Consider the following 23,253-nt stretch of genomic DNA (forward strand, 5'->3'; position numbering starts at 1 on the left):
AAGTGTCCTGCAGCCACCAGTGTCCACCCCAGGGCTCCCAGGACGCTGCGGCCGAGCCAGCTGGGAACAGCCCGGCCCCGGTGGCAGAGGCGGCCCCCAGGAGACCGTGGAGGTTCACCGGTCTGCAGGAGGCTGCCCCGAGACGGCCACCGCGCCCCAGCCCGGTGTTCCCGGTGTACGGAGAGCCCTTCTGGGTTTAGGGTTCAATAAATTAGAATTCCCCCAAAGAGCCGGCTGAGTCTTCCTGCTGCTCTGGATTTGACTGGGACAGGGCCCCTTTCTTCCCAGGAACTGGCTCAGTGCTGCGTTTGGATTCAGGCTGGGAATGCTGTGCAATACCGAACTACCCCATTGGATTTAAAGTCCTATTTCTCCTCTGGGGCTGAGCAGGTTTCAGTTCCACCCCTCACAGGTATTTTTTCCAAGTGCACCTGGCCCCACAGCCCTTTCTAATCCTGCGGGGAGCAGTAGGACAGTGGATCACACGGGGTTTAGGAGCTGGTTTTGTCTGTTTCCTTTATTCCCCACAGTGTATTTGGCAGCTCAGCCCCGGTGCCCGGGCCCGGGCCCGCCCCTCCCTCAGCCCCGGTGCCCGGGCGGCTCCGCCTTTCCAGCCGCCGCATGGCGCATGCGCGGCCACAGGCGGGATGGCCGCGGGGTCTTGGCGCATGCGGCGCCCCGCTCGCGCTGCGCATGCGCAGCACGCCGCCTGACGCAAGGCCGCGGCAATCGCCCTGCGCTTTATCCTGTCCGACCTTGAGTGCGCGGCCGCCGCAGGACCCGGGCTGTCCTTAGCTCCGCCGGTGTGCGCCGCGCCGCTTCGGCACTCGTGTGTCGCCCTGGCGCGCGTCTGCCGGCGCAGCGAGCTCCGTATCAGTGTCGGGAGGGCAGCGCGCAGCTTCCTGTCGGTGCCGGTTTCCGTGCGGCACGCCGAAAGCGAGCGGCGGGATCAGGCCGTGCTCGGGACAGTCCGCCGCGGGGGTCCTGCGGCGCGTCTCGCCCCCCCGCGGCCCACGTGGGTGGAGGTTTCCAGAAGAGCCGCGGCCCCGCGCGCCCCGTCCGCCGCCGCCGCCGCCATGCTGAGCGCGAGCCGCGCCGCCGCGCGCCTGCCCCTGCTGCTGCCGCGCGCCAGCCCCGCGCCGCCCGCGCGCCCCGCGCAGGTCCGGGCCGTGAGGGGAGCGGGGACCGTGAGGGGAGCGGGGGGCGGCCTGGGGGACACTGCGGGGTTCTGAGGGTTGGAGGGTTCCGGGGCAGAGAGACGGGGGAGCACACTGCGAGAGGCGCTGCCAGCGGGCGAGTCCCGGTTTACCCCGGGCCGCCTCCGGCCCAGCCGCGGCCCTTCAGTGCTCGGATTTTGTTAGGAGAAGGTTGATGTGGGTGCGGGGCGAAGCGGTCCTAGGGGTGTAGAGGAGGTTGTTTGACGTGCTCGGGCCTGTGTTCTGCTAAGGAGATTTGTGGTAAGGTTGCTCGATTCCTTACCGTCCGTGTGACGGTGACGGGGGGGATCGGGCTGGGGAGGGCACGTCGAGGCGATTTTGGGACAGGCGGGGACCGCAAATCCCCCAGCGCTGTGCTGGCCCTGCTGGCTCTGCTCAGACCGGCCCCTCGCATCCCGAGCCACCCATGCACTGTGCCTGGGCCTTACGTCGTTAAATATCAACAAAATACTCGTGTTTCGGTCCCGTTCCCATTAAGGTATCTTGTTAGAAGGTCGTTCTTAATCAGAAAAAGGCATCACGCTTGCGGAGCTCTCCAGGATGCTGCTTTGGCGGTGCAGAGGGGGGCCAGGCGCGTAGCTGGAGTTGTGCAGCAAAACCTCAGCTGCGGGTTCCTCAGGGGATGCAATAGGGCATTTGTTGCTGACCAGGCACAAAGCTCTGAGAAATGGGGTTAATGTTTATCTGCTTCTGCTCATGGAACGCTGAAGGGTTAGTGTTGATTTATTGAAATCTCTTTTGCCTGGTAACATGCTCATAGATTATTCTATATGAGGGAAATACCTTGGTTCTGGTCATAGAAATCGGGGTTATGGCAGATTAATTAGTGTAGTAATTGGGGGAGGGGCGGCTGTGTCAGTCTGAATCTTTCTGAAATTCTTCATTAGTTTGCAGTTAAATGTTAAGTTATTAAAGAGGAAACACTGTGGTAGGACAGTGTGACTTCACACGTTGTTTGCCTCTGAAAGTTAAAATAAAGTTTGGTTTGAAGACCTCTCGATGTTTTAAACTAAATTCTGATTAGATTGTTTCTGTTTTACAGACATTTTGGAATGGCCTCAGCCAAAACGTTCTCAGAGCAGCATCCAGCAGGAGATATGCGTAAGTGTTCCTTGGGGTGGTCATGTTCGGCTGTTTGGTGTTTACATTTACTCTTCTTCTGATACCACAACTGATTACTGGAGCCAGGGATTGAGCAACAAAGCCAAACCAGCAGAATAAAACTGAATAAAACTCTGCACGTACTTTTTCTAAGGCTGTTTCTTTATCTCTTGTTTCTCTTCAGGGGAGCTCTGAGAATTGCTCTTCCCTGCTGCTCGCACCACCAGCAGTGCCCACAAAATGTGGATTGCTGAGATTTGTTTGATTAAAGCCAGCCAAACAAAAAGTAATCCCAACATTGATGGAACAAACTGTTTTACACTGACATGGAATGAGTGGTGCCTGCATCCATTCCGCTGCAGATAAACGTGCATTTGAATCACTAATTTTCCTTGTTGCAGGATAATGGGAGAAGGGAGCAGTTGGTTGTGTGACTTACTCAGACGTTTGTGGCTGGTGCTGATTCAGGCCATGGACTGGGACATCTGTTTGTGTTAGGAAAGCTGGGTTTGTCTGGTACAGAACCTGTCTGGTTCCAAGATTACTGCTTTGTTATTGGAACTGGAGTTAGAGCCCCTGGCAGCTTGGGTGACATTCCTGGTGATAAACACAGTCCTGCTCTGCCTGCAGAATGCCTTCTCCATCCCAGAATGTGGCTTTGTTTCTAAGCAAAGCTGTGGTTCAGAGATTCTCTGAGCCTCAGAAGGGGTAATACACTCTTCCTGGAGAGGAGGTTCAGATTTGTCTTGTGTGAGAACCAGTCCCATTTTTGAGGATTAGATTCACTTGTTGCTCCTGAGGACCAGAAAGGTGGTTTGCTTTGGCTCTGGCCCATAGCACCCTGCATAGGCCAGGTGATGTATCGTTGTGGATTCTTCTCCCCATGCTAAGCAATGATAAATAAATAAGTATAATTTATTAGTGTTTTAACTCCAGGTGAATGTTTTCAAACAAGTCTGAACACCATGGTTATGCAGAGAAGCTGTGGCTGCTCCGCCCCTGGAAGTATTCAAGGCTGGGTTAGATGGGGCCTGGAGCAACCTGGGATAGTGGAAGATGTCCCCTCCCCATGGCAAGGGCAGGACTGGATGGGCTTTAAGGTCCCTTCCAACGCAAACCATTCTGGGATTCTGTGATCAAAAGTAACCCAAAATAAGTCCTGTCTGTAGGGACAGAGTTAGTTATGACTCTATTTTATATCAAAATCATAAGGGTTGTTGAGAAAACTTAAGTATATGTATGCAGTAAAGATATCCTGGGGAAGAATAATATATGTTTATTTTAACAAGCAGGATTTACCTGTAAGTTATCTGGTTCAGAACAGAGGCACAAGCTTAAATTGCAGGGTAAGAATCAGAAAACACCTTAGGTCAGGATACAGCACGGATTTACTTCAACATTGAGTGAAAAATTACTTTGTTCTGTCTTCAGGACTGAACATTTTTTTGCTATGTAATTATTTTCCTTCAATGGTGATTTTACCTTTCCCTGATGTGCTCTCCAGCTCAGAAGCAATTAAAGGTGCCGTTATTGGGATTGACCTGGGTACCACCAACTCCTGCGTGGCCGTCATGGAAGGGAAGCAAGCGAAAGTGAGTAAAGCAGGAGTGTTCCAAGTGGGGTGTCCCCAGTGGTGTCCCCAAGGTGGCTGTGTTGATGTCACACTTCCATTTGTCCCCCAGGTGCTGGAGAACTCGGAGGGTGCCCGGACCACGCCGTCAGTGGTGGCGTTCACGGCCGAGGGCGAGCGCCTGGTGGGGATGCCAGCCAAGCGCCAGGCGGTCACCAACCCCCACAACACCTTCTATGCCACCAAGCGCCTCATCGGGCGCCGCTTCGACGACTCGGAAGTGAAGAAGGACATGTGAGTGAGGGGACAGTGCCACTGCCAGCCCCAGGGCAGCAAACACCATGGGGCTGGCACAACCTGCTCTGTTTGAAAACACCGCTCTGCTCTGGGAGAAGTTGTTCTGCCCTCAGCTCTCAAGGCTGCAGTGCTTCTGTCTGAGGGCCAGGCTGTGTTCAGCTGCATTCATTGCTATCACATTAAGGCTTTCAGAGAAGAAGTAAAAAGGCTTGCTGGTGCTTGCAGTGCAGACTTCTCTAATTCTTAGAGGTGTTTGCAAACAAAGCTGTGTGATCATACCTCAGGCTTGTGATTAAATGATGTATCTGATTAAAGCAGCAGAGAGCAATGCAGTGTGTAAGCTCTCTGCACGGCTGGTGCCTAGGCATGAGTCCTGTCCATGCATCTGCATGTGCATTTGATGACTTAATTGTCTTTTTTTGAGACCTTAAATAGGGTGTAATACATATTTTTTTGACTTGTCTCAAACACAGAGTTGGTATGCATACAGATTTGTATTGTGTAAGTGCTGGCAACAGCAGGTTCTGTAGTTGGTACTTCTGGGACTCTGGATCTGGGGCTGCTGCTGGCAAGTTGAGTGCTCTTTGTTTAGAACTTACACATGTTCATCTGCTGATACTGATGATTGTAAGGGGTTTGTGCTGCTGCAGAAACTGAGTGGAATTCTTGTGGTTTTCAGTAAGAACGTTCCATTTAAGATCGTCCGTGCCTCCAACGGGGACGCCTGGGTGGAGGCTCATGGGAAGCTCTATTCTCCCAGCCAGATCGGTGCCTTTGTCCTCATGAAGATGAAGGAAACTGCAGGTTGGTACAGCTGCTCTTTGCTGTGTCTGTGCTTTGTGCATGGAAGTGCTGCAGCCATAAAGGTGCTTCCTGGTACCAAACCCTCATGTGGAGCAGGGCTGTGGATGGGGGAAGGGAACAGGGCGGGCTCCTAGGAAGCCTCAAGGAAGATCGGTGCCTGCCTCAGTCTTGGATCTTTGGCAAAATATCAGTGCTTTACTTAAAAGGTACTCGTACCAGAATTGGTTGCTGATTGAATTGATTCTGATTTTAACTGAATTCACACTCACTCAGAAGGGGGAGCTCTGTTTCCTAGGAAGCTGCAGTCCTTGTGCCTCCCTGGCTGCACAGGCTGAGGCAGCCAGGCTTGGAGTGGCTTTGTTCCTACTCAGCTGCTGGATATGTGGCACTTAGGGAGAGAGGGAGTGTTCAAAGGACCCCATTGTTGGGCTCTAATATCTAATTAGCCAGTGGTGACTTTAAATCTTCACTAGGGGAAAATACCCATTGGCCTGGAGAAATGTTCTTCTCTTTCTCAATTCCTAAAGTGGTTTCTGGGAGTGTAGTACAGAGGGGGAGCAGTCAGTAGTGCCTTCTGCAGCCTCATTTGTTAAATACCGTGTGTCCAGTGAGTGTGAGGAGGGCAGGACTGAAGCTTCATCCAAAGGTTACTGTGTTTTCTGTATTAGGTCCTGTGCACTTGCTAAAGCTCCACCCAGTAGTAAAATAGAAGTATGTGGTGTGGGAGCATCTAGAGATGATAGGTCTGACTTACTTTGAGGGTGATGTTCCTGTGTCTTAAGCACGGATCTGCTTCCTGCCGGCGTGTTGGCTTTTGGCCTGGGTGCTACCTGACTTCAGCCATGGTTTTGCAAGCAGCAGAGAGCAGTGCAGTGTGTAAGCTCTGTGCTGGTGCATAGGCATGAGTCCTGTCTGTGCATCCTCACTGCATCGTGCACATTTGTATTTTTTAGCAGCTCTCAATGTGCATTTGATGACTTCCCTTTTTTTGAGACCTGAAAATAGGGTGTAATACATCATCTTCTAACTTGCTGTCTCAAACACTGATAAAGTTGGTATATGTACATTATTTGTACTGTGTAAGTGTTAGCAACAGCAGGTTCTATAAATGGGATGAAAATGAGCAACTTCTAAGTGCATCACATGCAAAAAAATGGAGAACAGCTTCAGTCTCACACTCTAAAAAGACAAGTTCTCAGATAAATTCACACTAGTGGCATCCAGTCACTGATGGAATTGCAGAGGTGCATTGCTGTGCTGTCAGAAGTATACAGACTGTTCCATGTTTTGTGGAAGGACTGGAATTCTGCACTGCTCCCTCTGCATCTTCCCCAGAAGCCTGACTTCTGTTAGTTCAGAAAAATAATTTCAAACTAAGTACTAATGGAGAGAGACTATTTACAAAAGCGTGAAAGGGCAGGACAGGAGGAATAGATTCACACTAAAAGAGTGGGTTTAGATTAGACAGTAGGAGGAAGTTCTCCCTGTGAGGGTGGGCAGGCCCTGGCACAGGGTGCCCAGAGCAGCTGTGGCTGCCCCTGGATCCCTGGCAGTGCCCAAGGCCAGGCTGGATGTGCCTTGGAGCAGCCTGGGACAGTGGAAGGTGTCCCTGCCCATGGCCAGGGAGTGGAATGGGATGAGCTTTATGGTCCCTTCCCACCATTCTGTGATTCTGTGAATGAACTTGGTGTTCATACAAGAATAACTTTCTGTTTTGTCTCCTTTTTCTTCCAGAAAATTACCTGGGACATGCAGCAAAGAATGCCGTGATCACAGTCCCTGCTTACTTCAACGATTCTCAGAGACAGGTACTCATCAAGCTGGGAGATTTTGGGGCTTATGAATTGCATTCAGTTTCTCTCAGCAGTCAGCATTCTCCTCTTTCCTCCTCAGGCTACCAAAGACGCTGGGCAGATCGCTGGCTTGAATGTCCTGAGGGTGATTAATGAACCAACAGCAGCTGCACTTGCCTATGGGCTGGACAAGTCTGAAGACAAAGTGTAAGTGCCTGTGCATAACACCAACCCTCTGAGATAAACCTGCTGGGATTTGCCTCTTCTGCTTACTGGGCTTTAGAGCACTGCTTGGAGTTCTGCCAAGGTGGGCTCAGAGCTGTGAGTGAGAGCTCTGTAATGTCACCTCTGTTCTGTGCCAACCAACCTTGGGAGAGACAGAGTTCATAACTTGCACCTACAACTTAATTATCAAACCTGAGTGTCAATTTAATTACCTTTCACTCTGGTGGCAGTGGTGGGTGTGGCTAAGGACAGCTGGGTGACAGGCTGTCACCAGAGGTGCTGATGGGCAGCACGGGAGCTGTGCTGAGGTGTGCCAGCTGTCAGTGGCTTGCAGCTTCCCTGCCTGCATTCAGCCCTCTGTCACTGTCAGAGGTGCTTACAGAAGTACAGGCTTTTTGTTAAGACATTCTGTATGTCTGAGGTAGATGATAATGCTGGGAAAGCCTCACATTTTGAAAAAAACCGTAATAGTTTTGGTGTCCCTGCTCTTGTCATTGGATGTGAGAGTGGTTTTGAAGAGGCAGGAACTGCCCTCTCTGAAATAATGGGCAGGGGTAGGCTTTGTGCAGCACATCTTCCAGGGACTCCCACATGGACTCTGGGTGCTCAGGGGGTATGGACACTTTGAGGTTGTTCACTGCTGTCTTTAGAGAGGCTTTTAACTTTTGTGGGCAGCAGCATGAGTTCTGCACATCATCTCTTGAGGAGAGGGAGTTCTGAGTCACTCAGCTTTGCCTTGAAAGTAATGTTGTCCTGCCTCTCTCCCTGCAGTATTGCAGTCTATGACCTGGGTGGTGGCACTTTTGATATCTCTGTGTTGGAAATCCAGAAGGGAGTCTTTGAGGTGAAGTCCACCAATGGTGACACTTTCTTGGGTGGAGAAGATTTTGACCAGGCTTTGCTACAGTATATTGTGAAGGAGTTCAAGAGAGAGGTAAGGTGTCTTTTGAGAACGCAGTCCTATGTTACACTGCTTTTCAACCTCACTTCTGTAGAAGAATGGGAATTCTCTTAAATTATTAGGACTTGATCTGTCACCTCTGGCACAGTTGGAATTTAAGAGGATTAGGCAGACACTCTTTAGCCTGGCTTCTACGTCTTACACTTGTTTTCTTGAGGTGGACCATCCCTCTCCTGGAAGACACAGAATAGCAGAACTTCTGCCTTTTTTCTCTCTCGTGTAGCAGGACTATCCTTTACGCAGTCTGCTTACTTTTAAAAGCAAACACCTGTGGTCCAATTGAATGTGACAGGACAGATGCAAACAAGGATTGCTGCGAGGAAACTGCAACGTAATTCCAACTCCTTTGCTAATTCAGTGCTGTCTTTTCTTTCTGTGGTGCAGCAGCCTTTCCAGGCTTTACTCTGTAACTCACTGCATGATCTCTTGCAGAACAGAGAGCCTGGCAGATTGGAAATGCTCCCCACCTCTGCCAGCAGGGAGAGAGCAGCGCAGTGCACGTAGCAGTCTGCTCTAGAAATAGCTTTACACTCAAGAGTTCTGAGAAGGTGAAGTGACTCCTGAGCAGGTGCTGAGAGTCTGTTAACCCTGTTTTTGTCACTCAGACGGGTGTGGACCTGACTAAAGACAACATGGCCCTTCAGAGGGTGAGAGAAGCATCAGAGAAAGCCAAGTGTGAGCTTTCGTCATCTGTGCAGGTACGTGCCTGGATCCAAAGCATCCAGTACAACCCTGGGAGACACTGAGTTCTGCACTGGGTTTGTTTACAAAGCTCTTGACATTGTTTTTGCTTCTGTGACCCAATGGCATCAGTGGCACAGCAAATCACTCAGCAGGGTGGGCTTTCAGAGCACAGGGAGCTGGTGGAAGCTGAGTTGTTGGGTGCTGCATTTTTCCCTTTTTCTGGTACCACATCTTCTGATCTTGCAGGGAATGTGACCTTGTTCCCAACCTGTTCTGTACTTCAGAAGTGTGATGGGCATCAGGGAATTCAGCTGCAGCCAGTGCTGCTGGATTGCTGGAACCACTTACAGCTCTGTGCAAGCAGTTCCAAAACCTTGGTGCTACTCATTGCACTGAAACAGCTAATTTGTGTAGTAATGCCTATAAAGAATCTTGACTTACTTGCCTATAGATGAGTTGTCTGGACGATGGGCAACAGACACTCTCCTTCCTTTTTTCCATCAGCTTTGTATATTAATGCAGTCAAGCGTGTCTTTTATTCATTACTGAATAAGGAACTGGAGAGGCAGCAAGTTGGGAGTGTAATAGTCCTGGCTAAGTGAAATTAAGGTCAATTATATAGTAATTGAAATGGGGACTCTGCCAAGTTCTAGGTTCTGAATAAGCATCTTTAATTTTATCTGATGGTGGTCTTTGCTGGCCAGTGGGGAGCTCATAGCACGGAGTTGAGGGCAGTCACAATGGCTGCACAGTTCTGCCAGAGACATAGCAAGCTCTGTTTTATGAGCTCAAGAGCTGGCAAATGCAGTTTGCTCATACCAGGAAAGACTGAATTCCTTAACTCTTTAGCAGTGAAGGGAAAACAACTTGCTTTTGGCCCCATTTTCCCCTAATACTTTTGACCATGCTGTTTATAAAGTGAGTGCACACCTCTAGTCAGCAGCATGGCTTTAATTCATGTGTAAACGTAATCTCTAGATCTTAAAGCACTAATGTTTTAATTGCTTTGGATTGTAGTGTCTCTTGATGTCTGAATGACTCAGCACTCAAATCAGATGATTTCAGTTGTAAGATCTGCTTTAAAAATCCAGCATGTGACAAACAGCCATAAGAAGTGGGGATGCTCTAATTAACTTTGTGTTAAATGGCAGCAGACTGGCTGTTGAATGTGACTTGTTGGCATCTAGAAAACAGCCATTAGTTATTTCCTTCAAAGGAGTTTACCTGGTGTGGAATGTTAGTTGGCAGAATCTTTGGAACTCTGAGGATGGGCTTTCTTCTGGGTTGTGCTGAAGGAAGAAGATTAAGATTGTCACTTCCAGTGTTTCTGCTCTTACCTCCTGGCTATGACAAATTGTTTTTCTCAACAATGAAAGACCTTGAAATAACAAAGTATTAAAATTCGGGTTTAACAGTTGTACCCATGAGGTGTGGAACAAAATAATTGTCTTTTCTCTGAAATGTCAAACATAAAAGTGTGCCTGCTGCCACTTAAACTGGGCTGGAGGGTGAACAGCCATGCAGATGCTTCAGTACAGGCCAAGCAGAACCTCTAAGTTGATGTAAAGCCCATTCCTGGTTTTCATTGTGAGCCTGTTTCCGTGCCACAGACTGACATCAACCTGCCCTACCTGACCATGGACGCCTCCGGACCAAAGCACTTGAACATGAAGCTGAGTCGGGCGCAGTTCGAGGGCATCGTGGCTGACCTGATCAAGAGGACAGTTGCCCCCTGCCAGAAAGCCATGCAGGATGCTGAAGTCAGCAAGAGTGACATTGGGGAAGTCATCCTCGTCGGTGGCATGACCAGAATGCCAAAGGTATGAGCTCAGTGCCTGTTCCAGGCAGGGCTGGCACAGCTGCCCCGTGCTTGCTGTCTCAGGGATCAGGACAGAAGAGCTGGGAGTGCTCAGAGCAGCCTCAGCGCTGAGGATCCCATGGGAGCACTGCCCAGGGCCTCTCATTCCATTTACTTAGCTCAGCTGGGAGCTGGTGCAGAGTTGCACTTTATGGAGTCAAGTGGGAGATGCTGGGAGCTGAAAGTCCAGCTGCAGCCTGACATTCTGGTGTGCACTGGACATGAGCAGCATTGTTGAGAAGTACAGGGCATTTCCTCTTGTTGTGGACTCAGTGTGTGGTAAAGGTACACTTCAATGACAGCCATTTCTCAGTGATCTGTGCCTTTTGAGGGATTTCCAGCACGTAGAGCTGTGAAGAACTTGGACGAGCAGAAGCACTGATACCTGCTGGTTGTGTGTATTCAGAGGTGTTCTGTATTCAGAGCTACCTGTTGGAGGCTGCTGTTGGCAGGCCTGTTTACCTGGCTCTTCCAGACACTCCTTATCTGAAGCCTGGCCCTTACATTCTGTGGAGATAAGCAGCAGCAGGTAGCTTTAAAGCCTTCTGTGCTGACATGCACAGTCCTGCCGATAAGGTGCTGTCTGCAGGTGATTTACTGCTCCTGTTCCAGCCATGCCTGCTGCTGCTCCCCATCCCAGAGCTGAACATGGATGTACACTGCTCTCTCCAGGGCTACAGCCTGTCCTTTCCTACAGAGAGCACCAAAATCTCACTCCAGAGGGATCAGTCAGGTTTGGACTGTTTGTTGCTTTGGGGTTTGGTGGGAGGGTTTTTCCTTCCTGTATCGATGAGCCTGGTGGCTGGAGGTGATACTGGTGTGAGCAGAAGGTCACCCAGGCAGGGGAGCCAGAGCAGCAAGATAAACAGAAGCTCCTGCTCTGGCCAAAGCTCAAGTGAAGTAACTCTGCTATACATTCCCAAAGTCCTTGATGTTCCAGCTGGATGAAGGAAAAATGGTGTGATTACCTACATATAAAGTGTTGACAGACACAGAGCCTTTTCCTGAAACATTATGTATCCTTTAGGGGTGGAAGACAGGACTTAAATACTGATTTTTATTTTTCCTTCTTCCCCTCATAACCCCCAGCATGTGTGGCTCTGAGCTGGCAGAATGCTTTCCTGAGTTACAGCTCTGCCTCTGAAATGTGCCAGCGTGTTGGACACAGCCCAAACCTGCTCTTGGGGCACCTTGTTCTATTCTCTTCCCCCCCCTAGGAGGGAATGTGGCTTCTCTGGAGCACTCCCATGGCCAGCACTGCAGGAGATGGCCCGTGGGTGGTTACAAGTATTGTTTTGTACTGTAAAATACACCTCCAGAGGGAAAGACTTGGATTTAATTACGTGCTCACACATAGAGTCCTCTTCTCTAGTGAGCACCCTGGGCCGGTGTCTCCTGGCTGTGGTGCACAGTTGGGTGTTTGCTTCCAGCAATTTTCCAGGCACATCTCACTCACCTGTGCTGGGGTGCCCAATACCTGTACTCAGAGAGGAGCCCACAGCCTTCCCTTGTAGGGCAGAGGAGGGCAGTTCTGAGCTGTGCTCTGGGGCAGACCCTCGGTGCATTCCTGTCTGGGTGCTTCGGCAGGAAATCTGTTGGGATCATAAGCACAGTCCTTGGGAATGGGCCGAGCAGAGCTGACAGCAGAGCTCAGAGTGCTGACACAGCACACCTCTGCTGGAACAGCCCACGAAATAAAGAGTTGGAAAGTACTGTTCTACATACAACTCCCTTTTTTTTTCCTTTACTGCACACAATCACCATGAACTGTGCTGCTGGATTTTTTACCTTCCCTGTGCTCAGCCTCCACATCTGTGCTGTCCTTGGCAGCTGTGTCCTGCTCTGTGTTGGCTTGCACCGTTCCCAGGGAGCAGTCCTTGACTCCTAGATAAGCCTGGAATGATCCCCTCTGAGTGTGGTTGGGCTGTGTGGAGGCACTGGTGGAGGCTGCCTTGCAGCTGGCAGACAGAGCCTCTGCAGAAGGGGCTGTCTGGGCTGGAGTGAGGGCATTCAGTGCTGTGCAGGAGGATGGGCACGGAGGGAGAGGCACAGAGCTGAGGCTCAGGGTTTCCTTCATGCCACAGGCTTCCATGGCAGCTCTGGCCATGGTGGTTCCCCCACGGATGAGCTGTGCTGTGTCTCTGTTCAGGTGCAGCAGACTGTGCAGGAATTGTTTGGCCGTGCTCCGAGCAAAGCAGTCAACCCTGACGAGGCCGTGGCTATTGGAGCAGCTATCCAGGGTGGGGTGTTAGCTGGTGATGTGACAGATGTGCTGCTGCTGGATGTAACCCCCCTCTCCCTGGGCATTGAGACCCTGGGAGGTGTCTTCACAAAGCTTATCAACAGGAATACCACCATCCCCACCAAGAAGAGCCAGGTAAGAGCTGACTCTGGGTGGGTGGGACTTTGCTGGTGCTCTCAGACAGCTCAGGAAAGGCCACCCAAAGCATCCCAAGTAGATGGCAAGAGAAGCGGTGGAGAAATCAGGTTTGATGTCAGCCACTGAGTATCTCTGATTATTGGTGTGCCTAGGAGGGGAGGGCAGCTGAGTTAATGGGTGCCAAGATATCCCAGGCTGTTCGTGGCCCGGTCAGGGTTGTTGCAGTGTGCGTGCTGTGATGCCAGCTGTCAACACATCATTCTGAAGAAGAATTGTGTGGAGACCTTCCGGGTTCTGAGCACCACGCCCGTGGGAGAGCGCCTTGCTTGGCTCTGTGCCTCGGAAGGGGTTATCTTTTCTCTGCATTGTAATGTCCTGGTAACTTGGGTGTGATCCTTTCCTTCCCTTGGCCTTGTCTGGGCCTGCTGCTGTGTGCTCTCTCTGATAACACCTGAGCTGCCTGGGGCGTGGGCTGGAGCCTGCTGCTTCAGGGGGAGATGTTCTCGGGCTGTGTGGCTACCCTGGAACCTGCTGCTGCCATGGAGGGGCAGGTTTTGTGTGCCTGGGTGCCTACAGGACAAGATTACGGTGAGCTTGGCTCTTGCTAGCCTTGATGCCTTGGAGTTTTGTCAGAGGAACATGAGAACAGCAAGCGTTTCATGATTTTCCCTTCTAAGTAGCTTCCTTTTATTCCTTGTTCAGTCAGCTTGTGACTGCAGACGTTTGTGTGTTCCAGTTAGCTGTACAGTAACTTCCTGTTCCTTTTCCATAGGTGTTTTCTACAGCTGCTGATGGGCAAACACAAGTGGAGATCAAAGTGTGCCAGGGAGAGAGAGAGATGGCCAGTGACAACAAACTGCTTGGCCAGTTCACATTGGTGCGTTGCCTTCTCTATTCATGACCTTAGACTTGACCTTCTTGGAGACATTCAGGGCCTTCTCCATTTCAGTTGCTCCCTGAAGGCAGTGTTGAGGCAGTGTCATCTTACAGAAGACATTTGACCCTGTTTTTAGTACAAAAGCAGCCTCCAGAGGCACGGCCTGGCCCTGGGGCCGCCTTTCTGTGGCAGGGGACCAACTGGCATTGAAGATGGAGCTCAGAGTTTCTGAGCAGTCTCATGTGGCACTGGGGCTGCTGCAGCTTTAGGGCCTGGTCACCAAGAAGGACTCTCTGGGTATAAAAAGCCCTGGGCAGTACCAGTACCAGCAGATAACCTGAATGCTGGGCTTTCCTCTGGTGTAGCAAAGATGGGACATGGAGCAGGCTCCAGGACACCTGCAGTCCCCAGGGGAACTCGAAGCCCAGTGACCCCCTGGGAGTGGAGCCAGTGTGAGCTGTGGTATCCCAGGGTGTTTGTGGCCTGGTTGGGATTGCAGGGTGTGTGCTGTGATGTTAAACTGTCAACACATCATTCTGAAGAATTCTGTGGAGACTTTGTGAACTGAGCACCAAGCCCTGCTCCCTGGGGAACAGCTGTGCTCCAGGATTGCTGGGAGCAGAGGGGGGCTGCCCAACCAGCTCCCTGAGCAGAATGGGTTTGGTCAGTGCTGGCAAAGATTGGCACTGTTAAACTGTTCAAGTTTGTCTGAACTTCCTAGGAAGAGCCCTGCAGAAAGGAAGGGCTTCGCCTTTCTTTTGTACGTTTGGAGGAAGCTGTGCTGCCTCTCAGTGTCTTAAAATGGTTCCTCAGAGGTGGCCAGTGAAGTCTGTGTCCAGAGCTGAGGAAACAGAGCATCCTGCCACAGCTATGGAAGAGGGGCTTGTGTAGCAATAAAACAGAACTTGTACCACCTTGGAACCAGACCTGGGGGTTCTCTCTTGTCGTTTCTGTGCACTTGTCCAGGGCAGAAACCTGTATCGCATTAAATCTGTCAGGATACCAATGCACACATGGTGCCACCAGGTACTTAGAGGACTCAGCTCCGAGGGTTGGTTAGTGGTGCATTCAGTAGCAGATCCCCAGGGTGATGTGCCCAGCCCTCGTCCCCTGAGCTCTGTCCCTGTCGTTCCTCAGGTCGGGATCCCTCCAGCGCCACGGGGAGTGCCCCAGATCGAGGTCACCTTCGACATCGACGCCAACGGCATCGTGCACGTGTCAGCCAAGGACAAGGGCACCGGGCGGGAGCAGCAGAGTGAGTGCTCTGGGCGGGACAGGGAGGGGAGCAGGGAGCGCTGGGGTGACACTGAGTGACTCTGGGGGAGTGCAGTGCTGCCTGGATGGCATCCCACAGTCGGGGGTGGGGATGGAGCCTGGGGCTCGATGCTTGGGTAGCCCTTACTCTTCAGTCTATTGCCAGTGCAGCACAGATGTAGCTGAAGTCATCTGAGCCTGTCTGCCCTGGAAAGGCTGATGAGGTGGGCAAAGGGAGAGGTGAGAGCTGAGCTGTGGGTGTGTCCTAAGGTAGTAAAGCTTCTGTAAGCTCACAGCCTCTGCCTTCCCCAGTAACCTCCTGACAGAGGCTGCTGCCAGTGGATGCTCTCCTTGCATGTTAGGCAGAGATGAACACCTGCCTATGCCAAGTCAAGGCAGCCCTCAGTGGCACAGTTTCACCACATGCCAAGTGGTTTTGCCCTGTGTGACAGTCCTGCCTTGGTCTTGCCATCTGGAATAATTGCAGCAACATTTGAGCAGAGTGCAGGGTTTCCTGCATGGATCAGCTGTGTCCCAGTGCCCACATGCTGGGCACACAGGTTGGCTTACTGAGGGTCGCTGGTGTTGGTGGGCTGTGCTCCTGCTGCTTCACAGGGGTGTCATGTGTCACTGAGGTGTTTGGGGTAGTCACATGTGCCCTGTGTTACTCTGAAGGGACAGAAATGGAGGTTTGGGAATGCAGTACCTTGTATGAGTTGTCCTTGAGCTGTGCTGCTGAGAGAGCTGTTCCTTTGGGAGCACACAGGGATTGCTGTTAGTGAGCCTGGCTGCATGAAGGTGCCAGCTTTTAAGGGAGGAGTCAAATCAGGATGATCTCTGACTCCAGGGTGTGCCATGTACACCTGAGCAGACCAGCCCTGTGCCAGGACCCTGTTTGTTTGTAATTACTCCATTATAAAGGTCTGGAGATTGGGATATTTTGAAGCAGCAGGTTTTCCCTGTAACCACCTTGTTCATTTCCATCCACTTAGGCTGGAAGTGTCTCCAGCTGGCAGGAGGCTCAGGGACTTCAAGCTGTCAGTGTGTTCTGCTCTGTGGTGCAGTGCAGTGTTGGGCCCTGTGTGCTGGGGTAATTAATGACACAGTCGATGGTTTCTAAAGCTCTGTGGTGGGTTCAGGAGATTAATTTGAAGCATTTACAGGTTCCCCTGATAGAGAATAGATCTCTCTTCTCCCTTAAAACTGGAAGCCTCTGTACTGCCCTTCAGCTGTTTCTTGGAGAGAACCCTTGAACAGTGAAATGCTCCAGTTAGCAGAAGTACTAACTATGCACATCTGGAAGGTGTGTGCTGCTTCTCATCACACTGCTTGGCTTTTTGGCAGCAGTTTGGTACCAAACCCACCCTGCTTGTTACTTTGATTTCCTTGGAGATCTTGGATGTGTGGCAGCCTTCTACTGCTGAGTAAAAGGCTCCTGGTAACAGGCAACCAGAATTACTTTTAGCTGCCTACCTCTATGTAAATGTGGTCCTAATTACAAAGCTGAATTGCTCATCCCACATCGGTATCCAAAGGACACCTCTCCGTGGATCTTTGTTCAGGGTTTTGTACCACTGACAGATATTCCACAGAAAACTTCCTTTAAATGGTGCTTGTAGCATGCACTTTTATGGGCATTGTGATGCTCCTATTGCAGTGAAATTACACTAATTCTTGCAGTAAAGCCCAAGTCTAGACTATGTTTTTTGACACTAATAGAGGGAAAAAGACCAAGAAGGGGACGTGTAAGAGCTGGCCCATAGAATCGTGCTCCATTTCCTTATTAAGGGCAATGTGAGGAGCGGGGTGGGGAATGTTGTCTTACCCTGCCACCAGCCTGGGCTGCTTTCCAACAGGGAAAGGAATCTTTGGTGAAACCATTCCTTCTCCTTGCGTTTTTTTGTTGGTTGGGTTTTTGCTGGAGGGTTTGTTTGTTTGAGGGATTTTAGTTCTGATTTTTTTTTTTTAGTTCTGTGGTTTTAATCTGGGATGCTCCTTTGGTTTGAAGACTTTGGTGCACCTTCCCTTTCCAGGAGGATTAACTGAAGACTGGCCAAAGTGACTTGCAGACCAGCAGGCAGGAAGTGTCTGGCAGAGCTGGGGAGTTGTAGATCCAAGAGATGAGGCTTTTACCTTGCCAGCAGCATCAGTGGCTCTTTGAAGAGTGGCTGTCTTTGTCCTTCCCACGGGGCCTCCCCAGGTGCAGAGTCTCTGAGCGAGGCTGCTGCTGTTAGGTTGGGGAACAATCCTCCTCTCAAAGGTGAGAGCAGATCCTTTATTCATGTTCTTCTCTGCTGCAGTTGTTATCCAGTCCTCTGGCGGCCTCAGCAAAGATGAAATTGAGAACATGGTGAAGAATGCAGAGAAATATGCGGAGGAGGACAGGCGGAGAAAGGTAACAGGGGGTTCTGGGGTCTTCCAGGGTGCAGAGGACCTGCTGCTTTCACCATTCTGTGCTTTCAGCTGTGCCCACCCCTGGGGGGCTCTGGGCTCTCTCTCTGAGCTCTTACCCAAGCATCTGCTCCTTTCCCTACGTTCAGTTGACACTCCAGGGTTGCAGGAAAGTGTTTGCAGAGGCATTTGGGTCTTGGGGTTGGGTACCTTGCCCTGTGTGACTGCACTTTACTGCTCCCTGAGGAATTCCTGGAACATGGAGGCAGCAGGGAGCAAACCCATGCCATGCTGCTCATGGCAAACAGCTTTGCAGCTCTGCTGAGGGTTTTTGTCATCGCTGCTCTCCACTGTCCCCCTCAGCTGTGCATTTGCAGCCAGCCTGGGTGCTCACAGCCGTGCTCGGGTTAAATGGAGCAGTGTTTTAGTTAAGCTACTCTTTCTGAGCTTAAAGCTTAATTTATAGAACCTGCCAGACAAAGCAGCACCTCAGCCTCTTCCTTCATAAGTGGGAAGTTGCTTGCCACAGTGGGCCAGGTCTCAGTGTGGCACCTGGAATGCTGTGTCCATGTGAGCAGTGCTGGCCCTCGGTGCAGGTGAGGCCAGGAGGAGGTGATGGAAATCTTCCCAAGACTGGCACTTACCATGGGGGAGCAACTGAACCTGTGATACACACAGGATTAATGGTTGGAACTAATTGGTTTAATGAGGGTAGTACTAATGACTTATGCAACTAAATACAGAGCATTGATTTTTAAGCAGACACAGCACAGGCTGACTCTGGGATGTGGCAGCAGCATATGTTTAGTGATTGCTGAAACTGGCACATGGAATTGATCCACTTTGTGTCCTTCAGTCTGTAGGAGCCTTCTCAGGTGTCCAGGCCGTGCTGTACATCTTGCCCCCAGTAGGGAAGGGATCAGAAGAGGACTGAAGGGGGGAGAAGGCGTGGAATAAATTCTCGGGAAGCAGCACTGCCTTGCCTCAAAACCTCTAAAGCCACAAAGCAGTGGCTGATGGGCATTTGTAGGTTATCTGGAGAACCTTCAAAGACCTTGCTCTGAAAGTCCCACTGTTTCAATAACCTCATCGTTTCCATGGAGCGTAGGGGAGGTCTGGCATTTAAAGAGGCTGCACTGGAAACTGTCCTGCTGCCTTACTTTGTATCTTAAATTGCTGGACAAGTTCCTCTCTGTTGTAGTCCTGAAGTGGAACTCACCCCTGTCCAGTGAACTCTCAGAGGAAGGTTGATGAGGTTATTTTACCTAACACTTCTTTTGACTTGACTTGTGTAACTGTAATTTTCAAAATTGCCTCATTAGACGTTTCTGATCCTGGTTTTACTGCCATGAAAGTATCAGGAATGCATAAATGGGAGTTTTTGTAGTAAGGGAACATGAGTTCCACCCAGCATTTGAGTTGTCTCTAGTGCCCCTGGTGCTGAAGAAGCTTAAGGACACTCTCCAAAAGCTCTGGTGCTTTCCCAAGGCGCTGAGTGTGCTGCGCTGTCCCCAAGGTCTCTGTCCTTGCCCATGTGCCAGCAGTGGTGCTGCATTGGTCACTTGCAGTTCAGGGGAGTGCATGTGAGTGTGACCACTCGTGAGGGCAGGCTGGCACTGACTCCTCTCAGGGCCCTGTGGGGCCACAGTGCCCCTAGAAATGGTTTGCTTGCGTTTCTTCTTGCCCTGCTGCCATGGAGAAGGACCCTGGGTGGGAACTTGGGCGGAGCTTGGCAGTTTGGAGCATGGAATGTCACCACTTGTGTCACCAGTGGCAGCAGCCCTCATGAGCTGTCTTCCCCAGGAACGTGTGGAGGCCGTGAACATGGCCGAGGGCATCATCCACGACACGGAGTCCAAGATGGAAGAGTTCAAGGATCAGCTGCCAGCAGATGAGGTGGGTGGTTCCTGATCCTGGAGTGCTAAAGCTAAATCCCTTATGAAATCATTGCTCACATCCCATGTAACTCCCAGCTGGCTCTGGCCAGTGGCACCAGCTCTGGCTGTGTTTCCATGCTGGGTGAAGGTGGCACAGCCCTGCACCTCTGGATGTGGCCCTCGATGGGAGGGGTGGGTGTGGCAGAGGGGAGGATGGACATCTTTAGAGGAGCAGGGTTTGGGTGATGGCAAATAATCCATTTCAAAGTGCAGGGTTGGTGTCACTGAGGATCTGAGCGCCTGGGAAGCTGCTGATGAGAGGTTTCTGCAAGAGCTGTGTCCTTTGCATGGCCTTGCAGTGTTGTGATAAGGGCTGTGCTGTGGCTGGCTCCTCAGAGGAGGGTTTGCTCAAGGCTGGAGATTGTGGACAGTGCCTGTCCATGTCAGCACAGGGACAGGGGCAGAGCTGCTGTGCTCTCCTGGCAGCGCATGCACAGCACCCAAGAACTTGGGGGCAACAGAAGTCAGTGTCCACTTAACTCCAGTTTTTCTCTTTGAAATGAAGTGGATATTTAATATCCAGGAGTGCTTTTCACACCACTCTGAGGCAGTGTATTGTGAATTTCAAAAGCCAAGTTTAGAAGAGCGTGTGCCCAATTACCAATTTAACAACTTTGGGAAGCAGAATAAGAGGGCTCCTGGGGTCTCTGAGGTGTCTGAGGGAACACGATTATGGTTTGTTGGTAGCAGCCTCTGGTCAGTTAAAGGCTGTTTCTCTGCCAGCAGATGGGGACAGGACGAGGGGCAGTGGTTTTAAACTGACAGAGGGCAGGGTTAGGCAGGATATTGGGAAGAAATTCTCCCCTGCGAGGCCCCAGAGAAGCTGTGGTTGCCCCATCCCTGGAAGTGTCCATGGCCAGGATGGATGGGGCTTGGAACTTGGTTGAGTGGCCATGGCAGGGGGTGGAATGAGATGATCTCTAAGGTTCCTTCCCACCCAAACTATTCTGTGATTCCTTGATACTGGCTGGCTCTGTTTGGAATTATGATCACTGGAGTTTTCTCACAGGAGTATGGAGCCAAAATCCCTGTTCCCTGCAGGGACTGTTCCCTATGGCTTCCCTGGGGAGGTGGGGCCCTGCTGTCTCTCCAGCAGCCTGCCAGGAGAGGAGGCAGTGCCAGCCTGTGTGAGGGACTGACAGATGGCTCCAGGCTGGGATGAGCCTGCTCTCTTGGTCTGCTCCAAGCTCCTGCTCCCATGGGCAGCACAGGGATTAACAGGGCACAGCAGCCCTGCTTGCTGGCTCCCTGACAGGCCTTAAATATCCATGAAAACCAGCTTGCTGCTCCCTTCGCTGCCCCTGGCATGGCTGTGCCAGGTGAGCTGTGCCAGGCACAGAGCACGGCGTTGGCCAGCTGTCAGGCCCTGCAGGGCTCTGTCCTTGGCGCCTCTGCCCAGACAGCACACAGGCCCCGTTAATGCCAACTGGGACACTGTTAGTGGAGTGGACAGGTGCCCACTGGGAACTGGGCACAGTCCTAGGCCCTGCAGGCTCACTTTGAGGCTTAACTTCATGGCTTCTGGCATGAAAAGGTAGTTTTGCTGTGGCCAGTAGGTGGTGGAGTGACAGGATGGAGATTGTCAGTGAACCAAGTGCAGCATCTCACCTTGGGGTTTTGTGTCTTTTTTTGCAGTGCAACAAATTGAAGGAAGAAATTGCTAAAATGAGAGAACTTCTGGCTCGTAAAGACAGTGAAACAGGAGAGAACATCAGGCAGGCAGCAACCAGCCTGCAGCAGGCTTCCCTGAAACTCTTTGAAATGGCATACAAGAAGGTAGGTCCATGGTCAGTGCACTTCCAGGGCCCTTGGATGGGGAAGGGGGAGTCAGGACACTGAACCTGGGTAAGAGCCAGGCTGGGAGGTGGTGCTGAGCCTCTGTGCAGCTGCCTCTGACTGACACTGGCTGAAGGGGCAGCTGTGGAAGGTCAGGGAGAGGTGGAGGCCTGAAATCTGGCTATGCCTCCAGGCTGGGTGTTCTGTTACTGTGCAGCATTCCATGGTAAAGGAGAAGCTCCTAATGAGCATCCAGAAGAACACGGAGAGGGCTTTCCCCTCAGTGCATGGAGTGCCTGAAGGAGTAAAGTAACTCCTGAACCTACTTAAGGGTGATTGTAAAATGTGAATCCTGTTCAGTCCACCTGAAGCCACAGTAGAAGACCATTGGGATTTTCTTCTCCACCTCTTTCCAGTGAAAGGCCCTCCCAGCCACTGGAACCTGGCCAGGGTGTGTTTACCTGTGCAGGGAGGTCTCCCAGGCTGGCAGTGGTACACTGCCCAGGTGACCTTGCTGGTGCTGAGCTCTCTTTCCTGGGGAAAGCTGCTTTCCTGATGCCAAACAAACCTTCGGTGCTGCCTGTGCCATCCCCTGGGAAAGGGAATAATGGGAAGATTGTTCCTCCCTCTCAGAGCTCAGGCAGAGATGAAGATTTCCCTTCTCCCGTGGACACTGCGCATTGCACTGAAGGAGGGTTCTGCAGGCTGGAGCTGACTGGAGCAGCCAGCCAGGGAAAAACGTCCAGGAGAAGCAGTTTGCTGTTACCACAAGTAATAAACCCATTTGTTCACAGATGGCCTCGGAGCGAGAGGGTTCTGGAAGTCCAGGAGATCAGAAGGAAGAGAAGCAATAAGGAGTTTCTGTCTTGCCTTGACTGGAGAATGATGAAGAGGTTGATTTTCTTGATGCTTGGGAGAGAAGGGACCTTCCTGAGCAGCAAGGGGCAGAATTCAGACTTACTGTGTTTTTGCAGTATTCTATATATAAAATTCTTTAATGTATAAACTTAGTGATGTGTCTGCTAGATAAATTGTCACTTGCTGAAAGTTAATTCATGCCAGACAAAGTTACGAGTTTGGCCCCAGCGTGTTCCCCTGAGCACCTGGGGACTGGCTGATCATTTAATACTTGACACAATGGTGTAGTAAATCCGAGATCCAAGCTTGGAAACCATGTCACTAAATTGGAGGGTGGAGATGGAAGCTGTGCTGGAATGGGGCGGACAGTAAGGCCTGCATGGCCCCTCCTGGTGGATCTGAGTACCTGGGAGCAGGTGGAGGCCTGTGAGCAGCAGGGGCAAGGCTGGTGATGTTGCTAGAGACCATTTAGCCCTGAGCTAGGCTGGTACCCTTGTTCTGAAGGAAAGGTACAGCAGACTCAGCTGTAACATTATTTCTTACAGAAGAGGCAGTGTGGAACTTCAATACTTTGCTTGTCTGAGCCTTCTGCTCCATCCTGTGTCTGTTCTCTGCTTATGGTAAAAAAATTTCATTGATAATAAAACTGTTACTGGATCCATTCTGGATTTTTTTAAAATAAAAGCAGAAAAGTGTCCAACATGGAGTTCCTGGTATCCTGGCCTTTGCTGGAGAACACGAGCACTTCACTGCCTGTGAGAGCTGCAGAGGGAACGGTCAGGCAGCTGTAGCTTTCTGGAACTTGTGCTTCATTCACAGGCACAAAGGTTGAGGTTGGGCTCTTCTGAGAGTGTCACTGCTGCTCTCACAAGGTGCCTCAAGTCCTGTGACTGCAGTAGCAGTGGGACTTCACCCTCTGGCGCTTTGTGCTTGGGCTTAGCCTTGCAAAACGGGCTGTGGGCTTGAGCAGCACTTGCCCCCTGTGGCTTCCAGCAGCCCAGCCTTCCAGGGCGGTGCATGAATGTAGCTGTGTCTTACTCTGTGTCTCATCAACTGGAAAGAAAACTGGGTTTGCAGCTGCTTTGTCCTGCCAGCTCAAGTATTTAGGAGGGAGGAAAGGATGGGTTTTGTTCTGGCACTCAAGACAGTTTCCTGAATAAGAGAAGGTGTTGGGGAAAGCAACAAGTGCTCATTCTGTGAGCTCTGTTAAGCTACAGACTGGAAGGAACCAAGATTTAAGACCTTGAGAGAGTAGTGAGAAGCTACCTGA

The 23,253-nt window shown here is 51.1% G+C and overlaps 1 protein-coding gene and 2 non-coding genes across 4 annotated transcripts; all 3 read left to right on the forward strand.

Annotated features, from left to right (window-relative positions):
- The first annotated feature begins 1,061 nt into the window (after positions 1–1,061).
- On the forward strand, positions 1,062–22,689 carry HSPA9 (heat shock protein family A (Hsp70) member 9). 2 transcript variants are annotated; one of them, XM_039559647.1, is made up of 17 exons: positions 1,062–1,145; positions 2,242–2,318; positions 3,823–3,910; positions 4,001–4,182; positions 4,865–4,989; positions 6,724–6,797; positions 6,883–6,989; positions 7,779–7,941; positions 8,574–8,666; positions 10,263–10,472; positions 12,660–12,887; positions 13,663–13,767; positions 14,905–15,022; positions 17,322–17,416; positions 19,216–19,308; positions 20,985–21,125; positions 21,920–22,689. In XM_039559647.1, the coding sequence occupies exons 1-17, from the start codon at positions 1,077–1,079 to the stop codon at positions 21,977–21,979; spliced, it is 2,028 nt and encodes a 675-aa protein (XP_039415581.1). In that variant the 5' UTR covers positions 1,062–1,076; the 3' UTR covers positions 21,980–22,689. The 2 variants fall into 2 exon arrangements, with proteins under 2 accessions (XP_039415581.1, XP_039415580.1); XM_039559646.1 differs by having other exon boundaries at positions 1,124–1,160; positions 2,260–2,318.
- LOC120410774 lies at positions 13,121–13,193 on the forward strand. Its single transcript, XR_005603097.1, has one exon. It is a non-coding gene; the product is annotated as a small nucleolar RNA SNORD63 (small nucleolar RNA).
- Positions 14,272–14,340, forward strand: LOC120410773. The gene has a single exon (XR_005603096.1). It is a non-coding gene; the product is annotated as a small nucleolar RNA SNORD63 (small nucleolar RNA).
- Positions 22,690–23,253: the final 564 nt, after the last annotated feature.

Source organism: Corvus cornix, chromosome 13, assembly GCF_000738735.6.
Source record: "Corvus cornix cornix isolate S_Up_H32 chromosome 13, ASM73873v5, whole genome shotgun sequence".
Taxonomy (NCBI): Eukaryota; Metazoa; Chordata; class Aves; order Passeriformes; family Corvidae; genus Corvus; species Corvus cornix.

Excerpts from the sequence above, each read along its gene's own strand:
- HSPA9 (XM_039559647.1), top strand. The coding sequence starts at position 1,077 with ATGCTGAGCGCGAGCCGCGCCGCCGCGCGCCTGCCCCTGCTGCTGCCG. Across the intron at positions 15,023-17,321 it reads CACCGGGCGGGAGCAGCAGA|TTGTTATCCAGTCCTCTGGC; the intron begins GTGAGTGCTCTG and ends TCTCTGCTGCAG. Across the intron at positions 17,417-19,215 it reads AGGAGGACAGGCGGAGAAAG|GAACGTGTGGAGGCCGTGAA; the intron begins GTAACAGGGGGT and ends TGTCTTCCCCAG.